Below are 19429 nucleotides of genomic sequence, written 5' to 3' on the forward strand. Positions count from 1 at the left end.
TCTGCTGTGTCAGGTGAAACATATTTGGAGTAAGATGAGGGCATAAAACTTTGTCCAAGAAGGCAAAAAAACATACTTTAGCACACACATTATGAACATAGAGAATGTGGTTGTGTAGTACATACCGTATTGTGAGTAGAAGTCGCTCCTCTGCAGATATCGCTTTGCGCATCCTTGTGTCCTGAAAGGTGATCCCAGGGCGCACTGTCTCCAAGAGGCGATCAAATGTGGAAATGCTCATGCGACAGTACTGGTAACATTTCTCAGGATGCTCCCGCAGAGAAGAATAGAGGCGGTGAAAATGACCTCTTGTGAGTCGTTGCCTCAAAAGTTGATGTACCCACATGCGTCTCCTCCTCCTCGGATCCACTATCACAGGATATGGTTGCCCAAAGCGCCGTGACAAAAGCCAGGTAAAGAGAACCTGCTCAGTTGTATTGAATCTCAGACCCTCTGCCATGTTGCACAAAGAACACCAACACACCTCGTGAAAGCAAGGTGACAAATGGACAGAATGGAGGCAGCCACCTGTTCCTGAGTGTAGAAATAGGGTGCAGGCTAATGATTTAAATTGTTAGCAGACTTCAAAACCGTTAAATGTCCATTTTGCAAGGCTGCGAGAAAATCTCGCCATACGGATTGCATACGGCAGGGGTCCCCAACCGCCGGTCCGCGGCCCAGCACCGGGCCGCTGCAGTGCCCTTGCCGGTCCGCGGACACAAGGGGAGCCAGGGGCGGTCAGTGGCGTAGCGGGGGCTGGGGCTGGGGCGGCCAGGGAGCGATCAAGCAGCTCCACTGCCTGCAAGAGGGAATAGCAGGAGCGGAGATGCAAGGACCCGTCCACTGCGTCCAGCTTCCTGCCCGCCGCCCGCGCTTCCTGTCTCTGACTGACACAGAGAGGAGCGCGGCCGCTGCTGTGTCAGAGCGAGGAAGCGTGGGCGGCGGCCAGGTGAGAGGAGAGAGGTGGTGTGTGTGTGTATGTATAATGTGTGTGTGTGTGTATAATGTGTGTGTGTATGTATGTCTGTGTGTGTGTGTGTTGGTCTGTGTTTGTGTAGCCTGGCCCTGGAGGAGATGGGGAGTGATGGAGAGACGGCAGTGATGGGGTGAAGGCAATGATGGGGAGACAGCAGTGATGGGGTGAAGGCAATGATGGAGAGATGGCAGTGATGGGGTGAAGGCAATGATGGGGAGACAGCAGTGATGGGGTGAAGGCAATGATGGGGAGAAGGGAGTGATGGGGTGAAGGCAATGATGGGGAGAGGGGAGTGATGGGGTGAAGGCAATGATGGGGAGAGGGGAGTGATGGGGTGAAGGCAATGATGGGGAGAAGGGGGTGATGGGGTGAAGGCAATGATGGGGAGAAGGGAGTGATGGGGTGAAGGCAATGATGGGGAGAGGGGAGTGATGGGGTGAAGGCAATGATGGGGAGAAGGGGGTGATGGGGTGAAGGCAATGATGGGGAGAGGGGAGTGATGGGGTGAAGGCAATGATGGGGAGAAGGGAGTGATGGGGTGAAGGCAATGATGGGGAGAAGGGAGTGATGGGGTGAAGGCAATGATGGGGAGAGGGGAGTGATGGGGTGAAGGCAATGATGGAGAGATGGCAGTGATGGGGTGAAGGCAATGATGGGGAGACAGCAGTGATGGGGTGAAGGCAATGATGGGGAGAGGGGAGTGATGGGGTGAAGGCAATGATGGGGAGAAGGGGGTGATGGGGTGAAGGCAATGATGGGGAGAAGGGAGCACTCGGGTGATGGAGCACTTATTCAAAACCTATGGTGAGTTGAGTCACATTATAAAAGTATGCACTGCTACACTACAACTGTGTCCATAGCCCCGCCCCCTTATGACCAAAGCCCCGCCCCTGCCACACCTCCATCCCCGCCCTGCCGGGCCATGGAAGAATGGTCTTGCTTGAAACCGGTCCCTGGTGCAAAAAAGGTTGGGGACCACTGGCATACGGATACCATACGGATTACATACGGATGCAGACATGCGCAAAATACGCGACCGCACCTTGCTTACGGATGACCTACGGAGCACTATTTAGGGGTCTGTCATCCGTATTACGCATGTAAACTACGGAGCGTATTTTGAGCTGGTTAGTGTGACTCCAGCCATAGACAGCTATAGAGATAGACAGATATAGAGATAGATAGATAGATACATATAGACAGATAGATAGATATAGAGACAGATAGATATAGAGATAGATAGATAGATAGATAGATATAGAGAGATAGATAGAGATATAAAAAAAACAAAACACAATACTCACCTCTCCTCCGCGCTCCCACGCTGATTCCGGCAGCCGGCTTCAGTGTTGGGAGCTGCCCCCTCTGCCAGACACACAGCGGGTGCGCGATGTAGTGACGTCATCGCGCACCGGCTGTGAGTCAACCGAGGGGACTGATGGGAGAGAGAACATCATCTGACACTCTCTCTCCCATTACAATTGAGGGCGGCGCCGGCCCTCACTTTACTGCTGCATAGCGGCTGCCCAGGCTGGGAGGCTGGGCCCCTGGGGGAGTGGAGATCATGAAATGATATTCACTGCTTTCCACATCCATGTGGGCGTGGGAAGCAATGAATATTCATTTCCTTTTAGCAGCGGGGACCGGGGCTGCTGGCCCAGGGCCCCCATTAGCAGCTGCATGGTGTGCCGCTATTAGCGACACACCACTGGCTGGGGGCCCCTGGAGCAGCGGAGGCCCTAGGCAACTGCTGGCCCTGTATGCCAGCAGGTGCCAGGGCCCACCAGATGCCAGGGCCCACCGGAGAATCCTCCGGTTCTCCGGTGGGCCAGTCCGACGCTGGTTGAACCCCTTGGATGCAGTCATTCAAGCTCATGGAAGTCACACAAAATATTAAATATGACTCTAATAGTACCACAACTTCATTCACCAATGTTATGCAACATATATTTGTATTTTAAGTTAATTATTTGTTTGAATATCACATTACTTTCTGTGGCCGACAAAACTTTTGTCTTGACAAAATCTGACCATTCTGTGTCCATTAAATGATCAATATTTCTGCATTGATGCCAATTTATTTTCTTAACCTAAACCACATTTTGGAGGGTTTCAGCTTTCAAAAGAATAATTTATACAACCAATGGATGAATTTAACGTCAGGTTATAAGCTTTTATTTACATAACATGGATAAGAGACATAACTTCTGTCAGGGAGTGTAGAACAGGAGACTTCTGGAGCCTCAGTCACATGTTGGTTTTTGTTGCATTTTTTGTTTCTGCTTTATCTCATCTCTTTCAGGGATTTTGCAGCGTTTTTCACTCATTCAAATGAATGGAAAATAAAACACAAGTAAAAATGCTGCAAAAGCGCAAGGTGTGAACATGCCCTGATCCTAGTTGTGTTCTTAATGGACCGAGAAGAGAACAGCCATGAAAACATGGAGGCGTCTGTAATCCCCGGGTTCCCCTGTAAGTATTGCAGACGATCCTGAGGATTCCATCACCACATTCCATGATGACATCACAGATGGTCGGCCATTATGACATCACAGATGGTCCTCCATTCTGACATCACAGATGGTCCTCCATTATGACATCACAGATGGTAGGCCATTATGACATCACAGATGGTCCTCCATTGTGACATCACCGCTCGCAGTTACTTATGCTGTGCACACAGGGTTCCGGCTGCCATTTTGGCTCCCTAGTGACTGAGTGCATTTGCAATTTTTCGCTATGGCTGAATTTCTTCTAGACAAGCTTCAGGTAGAAGCATTATCGGAGATTCTTTACACCCATTACTCTGACATTAAGCTTCTACCACCCGATGGCATCCTCGGCTTCACTCACCGGCTGGTGGTGGAGCTAGTGCAGGACTGCCTGACCAAATACCAACAAGACCGTCTTACCTCAGAGTATCTGACGGATTTAACCCGAAACATCAGGACATTACTACAGCAGGTAAGTGGTGGACGCTCTGCACATACCTTCTCCACAATGATGGGTCATAATGGTGGACAGAAGCTTCTGGTGTCCCCCAATATTACACAGGATGAGGCCCAGACCCACGATCATTACACTATGGCCGCCTCCATTCTCACCGCTCCGCAGTCATTACACAATGGCCGCCTCCATTCTCATCGCTCCGCAGTCATTACACAATGGCCGCCTCCATTCTCACCTCTCCGCAGTCATTACACAATGGCTGCCTCCATTCTCACCGCTCCGCAGTCATTACACTATGGCCGCCTCCATTCTCACCGCTCCGCAGTCATTACACAATGGCCGCCTCCATTCTCATCGCTCCGCAGTCATTACACAATGGCCGCCTCCTTTCTCACCACTCCGCAGTCATTATACTATGGCCGCCTCCATTCTCACCACTCCGCAGTCATTACACTATGGCCTCCTCCATTCTCACCACTCCGCAGTCATTACACTTTGGCTGCCTCCATTCTCACCGCTCTGCAGTCATTACACAATGGCCGCCTTCATTCTCATCGCTCCGCAGTCATTACACTATGGCCGCCTCCTTTCTCACCACTCCGCAGTCATTATACTATGGCCGCCTCCATTCTCACCACTCCGCAGTCATTACACTATGGCCGCCTCCATTCTCAACGCTGCGCAGTCATTACACTATGGCCGCCTCCATTCTCAACGCTGCGCAGTCATTACACTATGGCCTCCTCCATTCTCACCACTCCGCAGTCATTACACTATGGCCGCCTCCATTCTCAACGCTGCGCAGTCATTACACTATGGCCGCCTCCATTCTCACCGCTCCGCAGTCATTACACAATGGCCACCTCCATTCTCACCGCTCCATGGTCATTACACTATGGCTGCCTCCATTCTCACCGCTGCACAGTCATTACACTATGGCCGCCTCCATTCTCACCGCTCTGCGGTCATTACACTATGGCCACCTCCATTCTCACCGCTCCGCAGTCATTACACTATGGCCGCCTCCATTCTCACCGCTCTGCAGTCATTACACTATGGCCACCTCCATTCTCACCGCTCCTGTTATTACACTATGGCCGCCTCCATTCTCACTGCTCTGCAGTTATTACACTATGGCCGCCTCCATTCTCACCGCTCCGCAGTCATTACACTATGGCCGCCTCCATTCTCACCGCTCCAAGGTCATTACACAAAGGCCGCCTCCATTCTCACCGGTCCATGGTCATTACACTATGGCCGCCTCCATTCTCACCACTCCATGGTCATTACACTATGGCTGCCTCCATTCTCACCGCTCCATGGTCATTACACTATGGCCGCCTCCATTCTCACCGCTCCGCAGTCATCACACTATGGACGGCTCTATTCTCACCGGCCCGTGGTCTATTACACTATGGCCGCCTCCATTCTCACCGCTGTGCAGTCATTACACTATGGCCGCCTCCATTCTCACCGCTGCGCAGTCATTACATTATGGCCGCCTCCATTCCCACCGCTCCACGGTCATTACATTATGGCCGCCTCCATACTTACCGCTCCGCAGTCATTACACTATGGCCACCTCCAATCTCACCGCTCTCATCTCACGATTTCCCTTTTGTTTCTTTCCTTCTTTATAGGCCGAAGAAAGATCTCAAGACGGAGATTTGGCTTTTGTTAAAGAACCGGCCGAAAAAGTCCTGTATTTGCTGGAAGGTCCGGCCCGCTCCCCGGAACACCCGGTAAGGATCAATACTGAACCCGTCTCTTACTCCACTGGGGATGAGAACGTTCCCATGATGACGCCTGGTTGTCCAGTGACACTCGGGCGTCTGTAGGTGCAGGGTCAGTCCTTCTGATTTATGGATTCAGGAATCAGTGGAAGGTTCCACATCTTATTCTATATCTTCTATCTGTCAGGAAACACCACAAGGCGATGACAAAGACGGGGAAAATGTCCCCCCGGAATCCCCGGACACTAATATGATTCAGCCGGGGCCGAGCAGCGATCTGACCACAGGTGAGCCGATCACACGACCGTCTACCGGAAATATCTGGATATTCTACAGGATAAGGAGAACGTCACATTTACTCTTTCCCCTCTGTGTGATGGGAACTGGGAGGCCATGTCACGTGTGGAGCAGTGGGAGGACTGGAATGGACGGTTTATGGCCTCCAATGTGTTGGTCAGGAGAAATGGGAGGTAGAATTCATATGCAAAGTAGGATGAAAGTGCCCTAGGGGCGTGGGACAGAGGAGTCCGAGTGCAGGGACACGCCCCAGTGCACTTCCAGGCTAATTTGCATTTTCCAGCTCTGCTTCATCTCCCTTCCCATCACTCACATGTGCAGCGAGGGTGGGGGGCTCCTCATGTAGTGATCGGGGTCCTCCATCACAGACAGCACATTTCTCTATGGCTGCGCGGCCCGTCCCCATACTCAGAGCCCCCATATAACCAGGATGAATCCCACCTACAGACGTCTCGTCATTCCTCCCTGATGGCGCTGGATTATGTCTGTGGATTAATGGCGTCTGATACATTTTATCTCTGTTGTAGAAACCCCTGAGCTGCCGGATCCTGAGAGTGTGATCTGTGAGATCCCGGAGATCCACGAGCCTGCCACTGTAAGTATAATAGAGGGAGATGTCTGTACGTCACTGATCCTGGGGGTGAATGACCCGTCCAGGATTATCCCCATGTAACCAAGGGCCGTCTCTATTCTGGGGGAGACAATAGCAGTTATATTACAGGGAATCTGTCAGCAGGTATTTACTCCACATCAGAGAGCAGCACGATGTAGAGGCAGAGACCCTGATTCCAGCGATGTGTCCATTACCTTACAATATATTCTTTGCTGCAAATCTGGCAGTGCTCTGAACACTGAGCCCTGTATAATCCCACCCACACCAGTGATTGGCTGCGTCTTGTGTATAACCCCGCCCACACCAGTGATTGGCAGTAACCTATATATAACCCCGCCCACAACAGTGATTGGCAGCTTCCTATGTACACTGTTTATAGGCAGAAAGCTGCCAATAATTGGTGGGGACGGGGTTACTCAGAGCAGCAGGACTACAGGGCACGAGAGAGAAAGTCCTGTACTGATAATCTCCTGCTGATAACACAATGATTGTAGTGATCACAAGCAGACTTTGTTCCCATGATGGCGCCTGATTGTCCGGTGACACTCGGGAGTCTGTAGGTGCAGGGTCAGTCCTTCTGATTTATGGATTCAGGGATCAGTGGAAAGTTCCACATCTTATTCTATATGTTCTATCTATCAGGAGACACCAGAAGGCGGCGACAAAGATGGGGAAAATGTCCCCCCGGAATCCCCGGACACTAATACGAGTCAGCCGGGGCCGAGCAGCGATCTGACCACAGGTGAGCCGATCACACGACCATCTACCGGAAATATCCGGATATTATACAGGATAGGCAGAACGTCACATTTACTCTTTCCCCTCTGTGTGATGGGAACCGGGCGGCCATGTTACATGTGGAGCAGTGGGAGGACTGGAGCGGACGGCTTAGGGCCTCCAATGTGCCGCTCAGGAGAAATGGGAGTTAGAAGTCATGAAAAGCAGTGTGGAAGTGCACTGGGGGGCGTGTCACAGAGGAGTCCGAGTGCAGGGACACGCCCCAGTGCACTTCCAGGCTAAGTTGCATTTTACGGCTCTGCTCCAGCTCTCTTCCCATCACTCACATGTGCAGCGAGGGTGGGGGGCTCCTCATGTAGTGATCGGGGTCCTCCATCACTGACAGCACATTTCGCGGCCCGTCCCCATACTCAGAGCCCCCATATAACCAGGATTAATCCCACCTACAGACGTCTCGTCATTCCTCCCTGATGGCGCTGGATTATGTCTGTGGGATTAATGGCGTCTGAACATTTTATCTCTATTGTAGAAAACCCTGAGCTGCCGGATCCTGAGAATGTGAACTGTGAGATCCCGAAGATCCACGAGCCTGCCACTGTAAGTATAATAGAGGGAGATGTCTGTGCCTCACTGATCCTGGGGGTGAATGACCCGTCCAGGATTATCCCCATGTAACCAGGGGACATCTCTATTCTGGGCAAGATAATATCAGTTATTTTAAAGGGAATCTGTCAGCAGGTATTTACTCTACATCTGAGAGCAGCACGATGTAGAGGCAGAGATCCTGATTCCAGCCATGTGTCCATTTCCTTACACTATATTGTCTGCTGCAGATCTGGCAGTACTCTGAACGCTGAGCCCTGTATAGTCCCGCCCACACCACTGATTGGCTGCTTCTTGTGTATAACCCTGCCCACGCCAATAATTGGCAGCTTTCTCTGAATAACCCCGCCCACAACAGTGATTGGCAGTATCCTACATATAACCCCGACCTCAACAGACACTGGCAGCTTCCTATGTACACTATTTATATGCAGAAACCTGCCAATCATTGGAGGGGGCGGGGATACTCAGAGAAGCAGGACTACAGGGCACAAGAGAGAAAGTCCTGTACTGATAATCTCAGGCTAATAAAACACTGATTGTAGTGATCACAAGCAGACTTTGTTCCCATGATGGCGCCTGATTGTCCGGTGACACTCGGGCGTCTGTAGGTGCAGGGTCAGTCCTTCTGATTTATGGATTCAGGGATCAGTGGAAGGTTCCACATCTTATTCTATATGTTCTATCTATCAGGAGACACCAGAAGGCGACGACAAAGATGGGGAAAATGTCCCCCCGGAATCCCCGGACACTAATACGAGTCAGCCGGGGCCGAGCAGCGATCTGACCACAGGTGAGCCGATCACACGACCGTCTACCGGAAATATCCGGATATTATACAGGATAGGCAGAACGTCACATTTACTCTTTCCCCTCTGTGTGATGGGAACCGGGCGGCCATATTACATGTGGAGCAGTGGGAGGACTGGAGCGGACAGTTTATGGCCTCCAATGTGCCGCTCAGGAGAAATGGGAGTTAGAAGTCATATGTAACGTAAGATGGAAGTGCCCTGGGGGAGTGTGATAGAGGAGTCCGAGTGCAGGGACACGCCCCAGTGCACTTCCAGGCTAATTTGCATTTTTCTGCTCTGCTCCAGCTCTCTTCCCATCACTCACATGTGCAGCGAGGGTGGGGGGCTCCTCATGTAGTGATCGCTGTCCTCCATCACAGACAGCACATTTCTCTATGGCTGCACGGCCCGTCCCCATACTCAGAGCCCCCATATTACCAGGATTAATCCCACTTACAGACGTCTCGTCATTCCTCCCTGATGGCACTGGATTATGTCTGTGAGATTAATGGCGTCTGAACATTTTATCTCTATTGTAGAAACCCCTGAGCTGCCGGATCCTGAGAGTGTGATCTGTGAGATCCCGAAGATCCACGAGCCTGCTACTGTAAGTATCATAGAGGGAGATGTCTTTGCGTCACTGATCATGAGGGTGAATGACCCGTCCAGGATTATCCCCATGTAACCAGGGGACGTCTCTATTCTGGGCAAGATAATAGCAGTTATTTTAAAGGGAATCTGTCAGCAGGTCCACATCAGAGAGCAGCACGATGTAGAGGCAGTGACCCTGATTCCAGCCATGTGTCCATTACCTTACACTATATTGTCTGCTGCAGATCTGGCAGTGCTCTGAACGCTGAGCCCTTTATAGTCCCGCCCACACCACTGATTGGCTGCTTCTTGTGTATAACCTTGCCCACGCCAATGATTGGCAGCTTTCTGTGAATAACCCCACCCACACCAGTGATTGGCAGTATCCTACATATAATCCTGACCACAGCAGAGACTGGCAGCTTCCTATGTACACTGTTTATATGCAGAAACCTGCCAATCATTGGAGGGGGCGGGGTTACTCAGAGAAGCAGGACTATAGGGCACGAGAGAGAAAGTCCTGAACTGATAATCTCCTGCTGATAACACAATGATTGTAGTGATCACAAGCAGACTTTGTTCCCATGATGGCGCCTGATTGTCCGGTGACACTCGGGCGTCTGTAGGTGCAGGGTCAGTCCTTCTGATTTATGGATTCAAGGATCAGTGGAAGGTTCCACATCTTATTCTATATGTTCTATCTATCAGGAGACACCAGAAGGCGGCGACAAAGATGGGGAAAATGTCCCCCCGGAATCCCCGGACCCAAATACGAGTCAGCCGGGGCCGAGCAGCAATCTGACCACAGGTGAGCCGATCACACGACCGTCTACCGGAAATATCCGGATATTATACAGGACAGGGAGAACGTCACATTTACTCTTTCCCCTCTGTGTGATGGGAACCGGGTGGCCATGTTACATGTGGAGCAGTGGGGGGACTGGAGCGGATGGTTTATGGCCTCCAATGTGCCGCTCAGGAGTGCCCTGGGGGCGTGTGACAGAGGAGTCCGAGTGCAGGGACACGCCCCAGTGCACTTCCAGGCTAATTTGCATTTTCCGGCTCTGCTCCAGCTCTCTTCCCATCACTCACATGTGCAGCGAGAGTGGGGGGCTCCTCATGTAGTGATCGCTGTCGTCCATCACAGACAGCACATTTCTCTATGGCTGCGCGGCCCGTCCCCATACTCAGAGCCCCCATATATCCAGGATTAATCCCACCTACAGACGTCTCGTCATTCCTCCCTGATGGCGCTGGATTATGTCTGTGAGATTAATGGCGTCTGAACATTTTATCTCTATTGTAGAAACCCCTGAGCTGCCGGATCCTGAGAGTGTGATCTGTGAGATCCCGAAGATCCACGAGCCTGCCACTGTAAGTATAATAGAGGGAGATGTCTGTACGTCACTGATCCTGGGGGTGAATGACCCATCCAGGATTATCCCCATGTAACCAGGGGACGTCTCTATTCTGGGCGAGATAATAGCTGCTATATTATAGGGAATCTGTCAGCAGGTATTTACTCCACCTCTGAGAGCAGCACGATGTAGAGGCAGAGACCCTGAGTCCAGCCATGTGTCCATTACCTTACACTATATTCTCTGCTGCAAATCTGGCAGTGCTCTGAACGCTGAGTCCTGTATAACCCCACCCACACCAGTGTGTATAACCCCGCCCACACCACTGATTGGCTGCGTCCTGTGTATAATCCCGCCAACACCAGTGATTGGGTGCTTCCTGTGTATAATCCCGCCCACACCAATGATTGGCTGCCTCCTGTGTGTTGCCCTCCCCACACCAGTGATTGGCAGCTTTCTGTGTATAACCCCGCCCACACCAGTGATTGGCAGTATCCTATATATAACCCCGCCCACACCAGTGATTGACAGCTTCTTATGTACACCGTTTATAGGCAGAAAGCTGCCAATCATTGGTGGCGGTGGGGTTACTCAGAGAAACAGAACTACAGGGCAAGAGAGAGATAACCCTGTACTGATAATCTCCTACTGATAAAACACTGATTGTAGTGATCACAAGCAGCCGTTGTTCCCATGATGGCGCCTGATTGTCCGGTGACACTCGGGCATCTGTAGGTGCAAGGTCAGTCCTTCTGATTTATTGATTCAAGGATCAGTGGACGGTACCATATCTTATTCTATATCGTCTATCTATCAGGAGACACCAGAAGGCGACAAAAAAGATGGGGAAAATGTCCCCCCGGAATCCCCGGACACTAATACGAGTCAGCCGGGGCCGAGCAGCAAACTGACCACAGGTGAGCCGATCACACGACCGTCTACCGGAAATATCCGGATATTATACATGATAGGGAGAACGTCACATTTACTCTTTCCCCTCTGTGTGAAGGGAACCGGGCGGCCAGCTCACACGTGGAGCAGTGGGAGGACTGGAGCGATCGGGAGAAATGGGAGGTAGAAGTCATATGCAAAGCAGGATGAAACTGTCCTGGGGGTCGTGGCAGGAGTACGAGTGCAGGGACACGCCCCAGTGCACTTCCAGGCTAATTTGCATTTTCCTGCTCTGCTCCAGCTCTCTTCCCATCACTTACATGTGCAGCGACGGTGGGGGGCTCCTCATGTAGTGATCGGGGTCCTACATCACTGACAGCAAATTTCTCTATGGCTGCGCGGCCCGTCCCCATACTCAGAGCCCCCATATAACCAGAATTAATCCCACATACAGACGTCTCGTCATTCCTCCCTGATGTCGCTGTATTATGTCTGTGGGATTAATGGTGTCTGATACATTTTATGTCTATTGCAGAAACCACTGAGCTGCCGGATCCTGAGAGTGTGATCTGTGAGATCCCGGAGATCCACGAGCCTGCCACTGTAAGTATCATAGAGGGAGATATCTGTGCATCACTGATCCTGGGGTTGAATGACCCGTTCAGGATTATGCCCATGTAACCAGGGGCCATCTCTATTCTGGGGGAGATAATAGCAGTTATATTATAGGGAATCTGTCAGCAGGTATTTACTCCACATCTGAGAGCAGCATGATGTAGAGGCAGAGACCCTGATTCCAGCAATGTGTCCATTACCTTACACTATATTCTCTGCTGCAGGTCTGGCAGTGTTCTGAATGCTGAGCCCTGTATAATCCCGCCCACACCAGTGTGTATAACCCCACCCACACCAGTGATTGGCTGCTTCCTGTGTCTGACCCTACCCACACCAGTGATTGGCAGCTTCCTATGTACAGTTTATAGGCAGATAGCTGCCAGTCATTGGTGGGGGCGCGGTTACTCAGAGCAGCAGGATTATAGGGCACAAGACAGATAGTCCTGTACTGATAATCACCTGCTGATAAAACACTGATTGTAGTGATCACAAAAAGTCGTTGTTCCCATGATGGCGCCTGGTTGTCCGGTGACACTCAGGCGTCTCTAGGTGTAGGGTCAGTCCTTCTGATTTATGGATTCGGGGATCAGTAGAAGTTTCCACATCTTATTTTATATCTTCTATCTATCAGGAGACACAAGAAGGCGACGACAAAGATGGAGAAAATGTCCCCCCGGAATCCCCGGACACTAATACGAGTCAGTCGGGGCTGAACAGCGATCTGACCACAGGTGAGCCGATCACACGACCGTCTACTGGAAATATCCGGATATTCTTCTGGACAGGGAGAATGTCACATTTACTCTTTCCCCTCTGTGTGATGGGAACCGGGCGGCCATGTCACATGTGGAACAGTGGGAGGACTGGAGCGGACGATTTATGGCCTCAAATGTGCAAGTCAAGAGAAATGGGAGTTAGAAGTCATATGCAAAGCAGGATAGAAATGCCCTAGGGGCGTGGCAGAAGAGTCTGAGTGCAGGGACATGCCCCACTGCACTTCCAGGCTAATTTGCATATTCTGACTCTGCTCCAGCTCTCTTCCCATCACTCACATGTGCAGCGAGGGTGGGGGGCTCCTCATGTAGTGATCGGGGTCCTCCATCACTGACAGCACATTTGTCTAAGGCTGCGCTGCCCGTCCCCATACTCAGAGCCCCCATATAACCAGGATTAATCCCACCTACAGACGTCTCGTCATTCCTCCCTGATGTCGCTGGATTATGTCTGTGGGATTAATGGTGTCTGATACATTTTATCTCTATTGTAGAAACCCCTGAGCTGCCGGATCCTGAGAGTGTGATCTGTGATATCCCGGAGATCCACAAGCCTGCCACTGTAAGTATCATAGAGAGAGATGTCTGTGCGTCACTGATCCTGGGGGTGAATGACCCGTCCAGGATTATCCCCATGTAACCAGGGGCCGTCTCTATTCTGGGCGAGATAATAGCAGTTATATTATAGGGAATCTGTCAGCAGGTATTTACTCCACATCTGAGAGCAGCATGATGTAGAGGCAGAGACCCTGAGTCCAGCCATGTGTCCATTACCTTACACTATATTCTCTGCTGCAAATCTGGCAGTACTCTGAACGCTGAGCCCTGTATAATCCCACTCACACCAGTGTGTATAACCCCGCCCACACCAGTGATTAGCTGCGTCCTGTGTCTAACCCCACCCACACTAGAGATTGGTAGCTCCCTATGTAAAATCCCACCCACACTCGTAGACGAATCACATGGAAAGGTATTTTCAGCAATTCACTGCCCAGAGTATTAGTCCCACGCTATCCTTAGCAGCCTCTCGTCCTAGACCTGCTACTTCGTTCACTGCGGTTCACACACTAACTGACTGTCACTTCATGGACTTGCCAATAGCTCTCAGTTCTCCCTCCCAATCTGGATCGGCCACTACAGTTAACCCTGTCTCAGCTAGCTGTAGCCCCAGTGGGTATCATCCATTTATCACACACATGAACAACAAATACATTTAACCCTTGGAGTGTCAGGAAGCAATCCATCAGCCCCACCACTGCTACACCTACATCGGATCAGTGCAAATCAGCTGAGACATGATGTAGTACGAGACGTTTCTTCATCTGGAGCTTTTCTCCAGCAGCTTCTAGATCTTAACCTCATTTCTGCTTCTTCTATTATAGAACTTGATGGAATCATTGATCCCGGCGAGAAAGCCGCATATGAGCGACTTCGAGACATCCAAACTGATCAGCGGTGGATGTTTTGGGTGAGATTTTTGTTGGCATTATCCACATTTCTCAGGGTTCCCTATGACAAGGCTTCAGCCTCTGTGCTCTGCCATACAGTGTTATCATAGGGACATGATCTGAGTCCACATCACTGTCTTGTCCAAGGACTTCTATAGCTGGATTTTTATAGGGCTCATTATTAACCATGGATTCTTCTTCTCTCCAGGGCTGCCTACTTAGTGCAGCACAAACACTCACAGCAGATCTTCACTATGAAGAAAATGGCGAAGAAGAACCTGGAAACTGAAGAAGATGTGGACGCGGCCTTTCTGGAGAGGGACATCATGACCTTCGCTGATTGTCCCTTTGTGGCCTCCATGCTCTGCTCCTTCCCTACTAGATCTCACCTGTGCATGGTCATGGAGTATGTCGGAGGTAGGACATGTACATATATTATATTCAGCCTATGTCTGCGGACATCTTATCATGACTCATATTGTTAGGACTTGTCCACGAGGATGGTTGCATCCCCACCCAGCATTTACTGTAGATATTAAGGAAAGTCATTGATGTGTGATGTCCCTGTATGTCCGCACTGAGCTCGTCTGTATCTCCAGCTGTAGACCAGTTGTGGCATCACTGTATATGGACGACATTTCACCGTGACCTCAGACCAATATTCTGTGCTCTATATATGCATTATATCTGTATATATTTTCTCCTGCTCCGATGTCTCAGCTCACTTCTCATGATACATCTTGGTGATCTGCTCTATAAACCCCTCACCGCTCATATTTCCTTTCTTCTATAGGTGGAGACTGTGCGTCCCTTCTAAGAACCAGGGGTCATTTATCTATCCCCTTGGCCCGCATGTACTTTGCAGAAACAGTTCTTGCAGTGGAATACCTGCACAGCTATGGTGTGGTGCACCGAAACCTGAAACCGCAGAAGTAAGTGCCCCCTATAGTGTAATAAAGAGGGGAGTTATTATTTATGATCACACGATCTGTGAGCCTAAAACCTTCTTCTCTTTCACAGCCTCCTGATTACAACTGCTGGGCACATTAAAGTCACTGATTTTGGGCTTTCAAAAATTGGTATCATGATACCAAAAACCAACACCTATAAGCAATCAGCGAAGGACATCTCCAGAGAGTTCAAGGACCGTGAGGTTAGCATCACTTACTGGAACTTAGCTTGTTCTTTACAAATCTCTTCATCACTATTATCTCTTCTCTACGTTCTTCATTTCTGGAGAACTTCTCCACTTCTATTTGATATTCTGTCACTGTGTATTTAATGGTGAGAACTTGTCTTAATAATGAGTTTCATCACCTCTCATCTGGATATTCTGTTGGTTTCTAGAATTGTGGTACCCTGCATTACATGGCCCCAGAGGTCATCATGAAGAAAGACTACGGAAGACCTGTTGACTGGTGGTCAATGGGTATCATCCTCCATGAATTTCTGGTGGGATCTTTACCATTTGATGTGGATTTCATAACTGAGCTTAAGAGATTGATTGTCATGGGTAAGTAGAATGATCCGATCTTTGCTTTGACTGGTTACATTGGTTTAGTTATTTCCTTTGCTGCATCTTACAGTCCAATACAAACGTTTTATTTTCTGTAACTTTCTATATAACAGCAAAAATACCTTGGAATCACAAACGCCATCCACCCCGTACGGCTAAGAACCTCATCACTGAGCTGCTCCAAAAAAATCCTGAGCAAAGACTTGGGACAGGTAACAGATATAATAGTATTAATATTTACTTATTACACTGAGGACAAATCGTTCATGTCCATGAGGGTCAGCACTTCTCTTTCTGCTCGCCTATTTCTAGTTCTCCATACTGTGACTTTCTTTCTATTTCCTTCATGTTGGCTCAGTTACGTCATTAGTTCAGATTAGGATAAACTGTTCAGATATTCAGCAGTTTCTGACAATGTCCTCATCAATTTTTTTTTTTCCAGGTGGAGCATTTGAGATTAAGGATCATCCATTCGTGAAAAAATTAGATTTTGACAATCTTCTAAATCAGAAGCCAATGTATATTCCTCATCTTTTGTCAGATGTGGACACCAGACTCTTTATCAGTAAGTAGAAGGAGACATCATCTAGACTAAGTTGTTGTTTGTCTCATCTTCCTTAATATGTGACATCCGGTTCGGGGATGAATTGTGACTGTGCTATATCCACAACCTCTCGTAACATTTCATTACCTATGTCTTGTAGATCACGCTACTAGAGACATGCCTATGGTCTCAGAGAATGAAGAGGACACAAGTGAGGACAAGGACCTTGACTTCCAAAATTTTACGTCATCCTCTGAAAGGCTTTCTAAAGTGAATATATGACCAATAAATCTAGAATATGTAAAAAAAAAGACATCTCAAAGAAAAAAAAAGTTTTTCATATCTTATTTTTTCCCTTATTTAGCTTTGCACCATCGCTACCATCACGATGAACAATGAGAATTCAAAGTCCCATCCAGAGTGTACCCAAGCATCAAATATTGAGATAACAAATTCTGCAATAAATCCGAATGCAGAGCAAGAAAGCCAAGAAAATGTAAAAAAGGGGAAAAGAAGAAGAGGTGAGATTGAGAATCATGTCCATGTTGTGTGATGTCGGTCAGTGAGAAGAATTCATGTGTCATCTGTCAGTGATGGGATTATCACATGTATGATGGTTGATGATGATCCTTGACCTCTGTGTGATGAGATTCCTCAGCTGTCTGGCCACTGTGACCCCACAGAAGTATCATGTTGTATGGAGTCCCATCACTTACATTGCATTTACTTCTATTCTCATAGGTTCCATCTTCCGCCGGATCTTATCATCCTGCCGGCGTGGATTATCCAGGGCTGCCCGCGTGCTTACATGTTGTTGCCGCTCCCCTACAGACATCTAAAAGACAGGAAACCTCCACATCCAGCGCCCTGAGGTCCAGCAGTTACACCATCACTGCTGGAGAAGTATAGAAGGACCTTCATCATCTAGCTGTGTCCTTTTGTCACATCTCTACCTGGACATGTATAGCCTCTGTCACCAGGCTCCGCGGTATCCATACTGGACATCTATGGCCTCTAACCAGGCTCCGCGGTATCCATACTGATCACCTGGTATCTGACCCCGGCTGTCTATCAGACTATGATTTCGTCTATTGATTCAGTTCCTGGTTTTCTCCCTCCATTATCATTTTATCCTATTATTAATAAAGAAAATATTCATTAAACTTTACTCTGCATTTTGTCAATTGATAAAAATAATATATTAACACTTCTGTTATAAAAAGCAAATATACGCAGACAATATGTATCCATATTTATATATATTGTATGTATATACTGTACTTATGCTGTGACGACACAGCATTTAATCTTAGTTATGCCAGACTTGTCTTTCTTCAGTCGGTCAAGAGACATAGACTATTGTTCGTACGAGTCAGAATGTTGACTCTTGAGTTGCATTTTGCTGCAGGTTATTATTTGCTATTAGTGATGAGCGAGCGTACTCTGATAGTTGTTTGATAGACAATCCCTCCATGTGTTATGACTGCCTAACAGCCGTGAGACATGCAGCCACGGCCACTGGAACATCGTATTAGAGCACAAATTACTAAAATATGAGGGGCCTGGATGCCTTTCTTGAAAAGTATAATGTAACAGGGTATATATACTAGATTCCTTGATAGGGCGATGATCCAGAGAACTAGTCTGATTGCCGAATATGGAGTCGGGAAGGGATTTTTTTTCCCCAATGGGGAGCTTACTGTTTGCCACATGGGTTTTTTTTACTTCCTCTTGATCAACATGTTAGGGCAGGTTAGATTAGGATATAGGTTGAACTAGATGGACTTAAAGTCACAGCTGCTCTAATCCCGAAGTCACAGCTGCTGTAATCCCGGGGAGCCAGCGGAAAAGTGAGACTCTATAATTTGCACCACCTTGGGTATTTGCTGGGACTGTTCTATATGTTATTGTCTGTTGTTGGATCAATAAGGTATTGCCACACTGTTGACCTTCACCCTGTGTTGTCTGAGTAGTACTCTGACCACCGGAAAAGGAGAGTGGGCGTTCAATGGGATGAGCCCATGCGATCTCGGACTAGTGGACAAGAGCACCTACTAACCCACATGTCTTCACATTTGATTACAGCAGTGGGATATTACTGAGCCAGGTGGATCCGGGGGAGCTGCAAGGGACTGATGTTCATAGACACCGTCCAAGGGCTCCACAACCAGGGAGGCATATATAAAAACCCAGCAGACCATAGGTGAGGCCAACACAATAGGTTTCAAACGGCACCATGTCCAACCCAATCAGCTCTGCCTTTTGAAGAGGACCAGAGTGGATGGTTAACCGCAACCAGAAACTGCAACTACAGGAGCTATGCCAGCCTTGATGCATTGAATACTAGGCCACAGACACTCGGTCAGATTTTATCCAGGAATTAGTCCGTTGGGTTGCCCAGAACATCTTGGATGATGACAAAAACTCTGCCGTATGTCACCTATGATAAGGTGCGAGTGCTTAGGATCGGTGTAATGGCGGACCCTCACAGTATTTAATATATAGAGTAAAAAGGTTGAACCGCACCTCACAAATGTCAAAATCTTATAGACAAAATTTCAGAAGCGCACGTCAAAAACCAGGGACTCCAACCTGGGAAAGTTCCATGTCAATAAAAAAGAAGACAGCGCCTCAAACCATGGTGAAAAAATAAGCCTTACATTTTATTCTACCTCCTCACAGTTTTTAGTCACTGCCGTATGTCACATGTAATAAGGTGCGAGTGCTTAGGATCGGTGTAAAGGTGGACCCTCACAGTATTTAGTCACCGTCGTATGTCACATATGATAAGGTGCGGGTGCTTAGGATCGGTGTAATGGTGGACCCTCACAGTGCTTAGGATCGGGGTAATGGCAGACCCTCACAGTGCTTAGGATCGGTGTAATAGTGTACCCTCACCGTGCTTAGGATCGGGGTAATGGCGGACCCTCACCGTGCTTAGGATCGGGGTAATGGCGGACCCTCACCGTACTTAGGATCGGGGGAATGGCGGA

The 19429-nt window shown here is 48.9% G+C and overlaps 1 protein-coding gene across 1 annotated transcript; it reads left to right on the plus strand.

The window, feature by feature from the left end:
• The first annotated feature begins 3715 nt into the window (after positions 1-3715).
• LOC141091853 (microtubule-associated serine/threonine-protein kinase 4-like) lies at positions 3716-17604 on the plus strand. The gene is made up of 21 exons (XM_073577608.1): positions 3716-3745; positions 5566-5667; positions 5846-5945; positions 7836-7903; positions 8603-8702; positions 9240-9307; positions 10000-10099; positions 11420-11566; positions 11659-11723; positions 12787-12886; positions 13423-13490; positions 14311-14396; positions 14585-14793; positions 15170-15308; positions 15397-15529; positions 15724-15889; positions 16006-16104; positions 16335-16457; positions 16597-16706; positions 16801-16957; positions 17178-17604. The coding sequence occupies exons 1-21, from the start codon at positions 3716-3718 to the stop codon at positions 17273-17275; spliced, it is 2268 nt and encodes a 755-aa protein (XP_073433709.1). The 3' UTR covers positions 17276-17604.
• The last annotated feature ends 1825 nt before the right edge of the window (positions 17605-19429 follow it).

The sequence above is a fragment of the Dendrobates tinctorius genome, unplaced genomic scaffold (genome assembly GCF_039654945.1).
Source record: "Dendrobates tinctorius isolate UK_male_01 unplaced genomic scaffold, ASM3965494v1 ptg000056l, whole genome shotgun sequence".
Taxonomy (NCBI): Eukaryota; Metazoa; Chordata; class Amphibia; order Anura; family Dendrobatidae; genus Dendrobates; species Dendrobates tinctorius.

What these genes read in the sequence shown, in the direction of transcription:
- LOC141091853 (XM_073577608.1), top strand. Translation starts at nt 3,716, where the DNA reads ATGGCTGAATTTCTTCTAGACAAGCTTCAG. An exon ending in GCGATCGGGAGAAATGGGAG is followed by an intron (nt 11,724 to 12,786) that starts GTAGAAGTCATA and finishes TCTATCTATCAG; the next exon opens with GAGACACAAGAAGGCGACGA. An exon ending in CCTCTGAAAGGCTTTCTAAA is followed by an intron (nt 16,707 to 16,800) that starts GTGAATATATGA and finishes TCCCTTATTTAG; the next exon opens with CTTTGCACCATCGCTACCAT.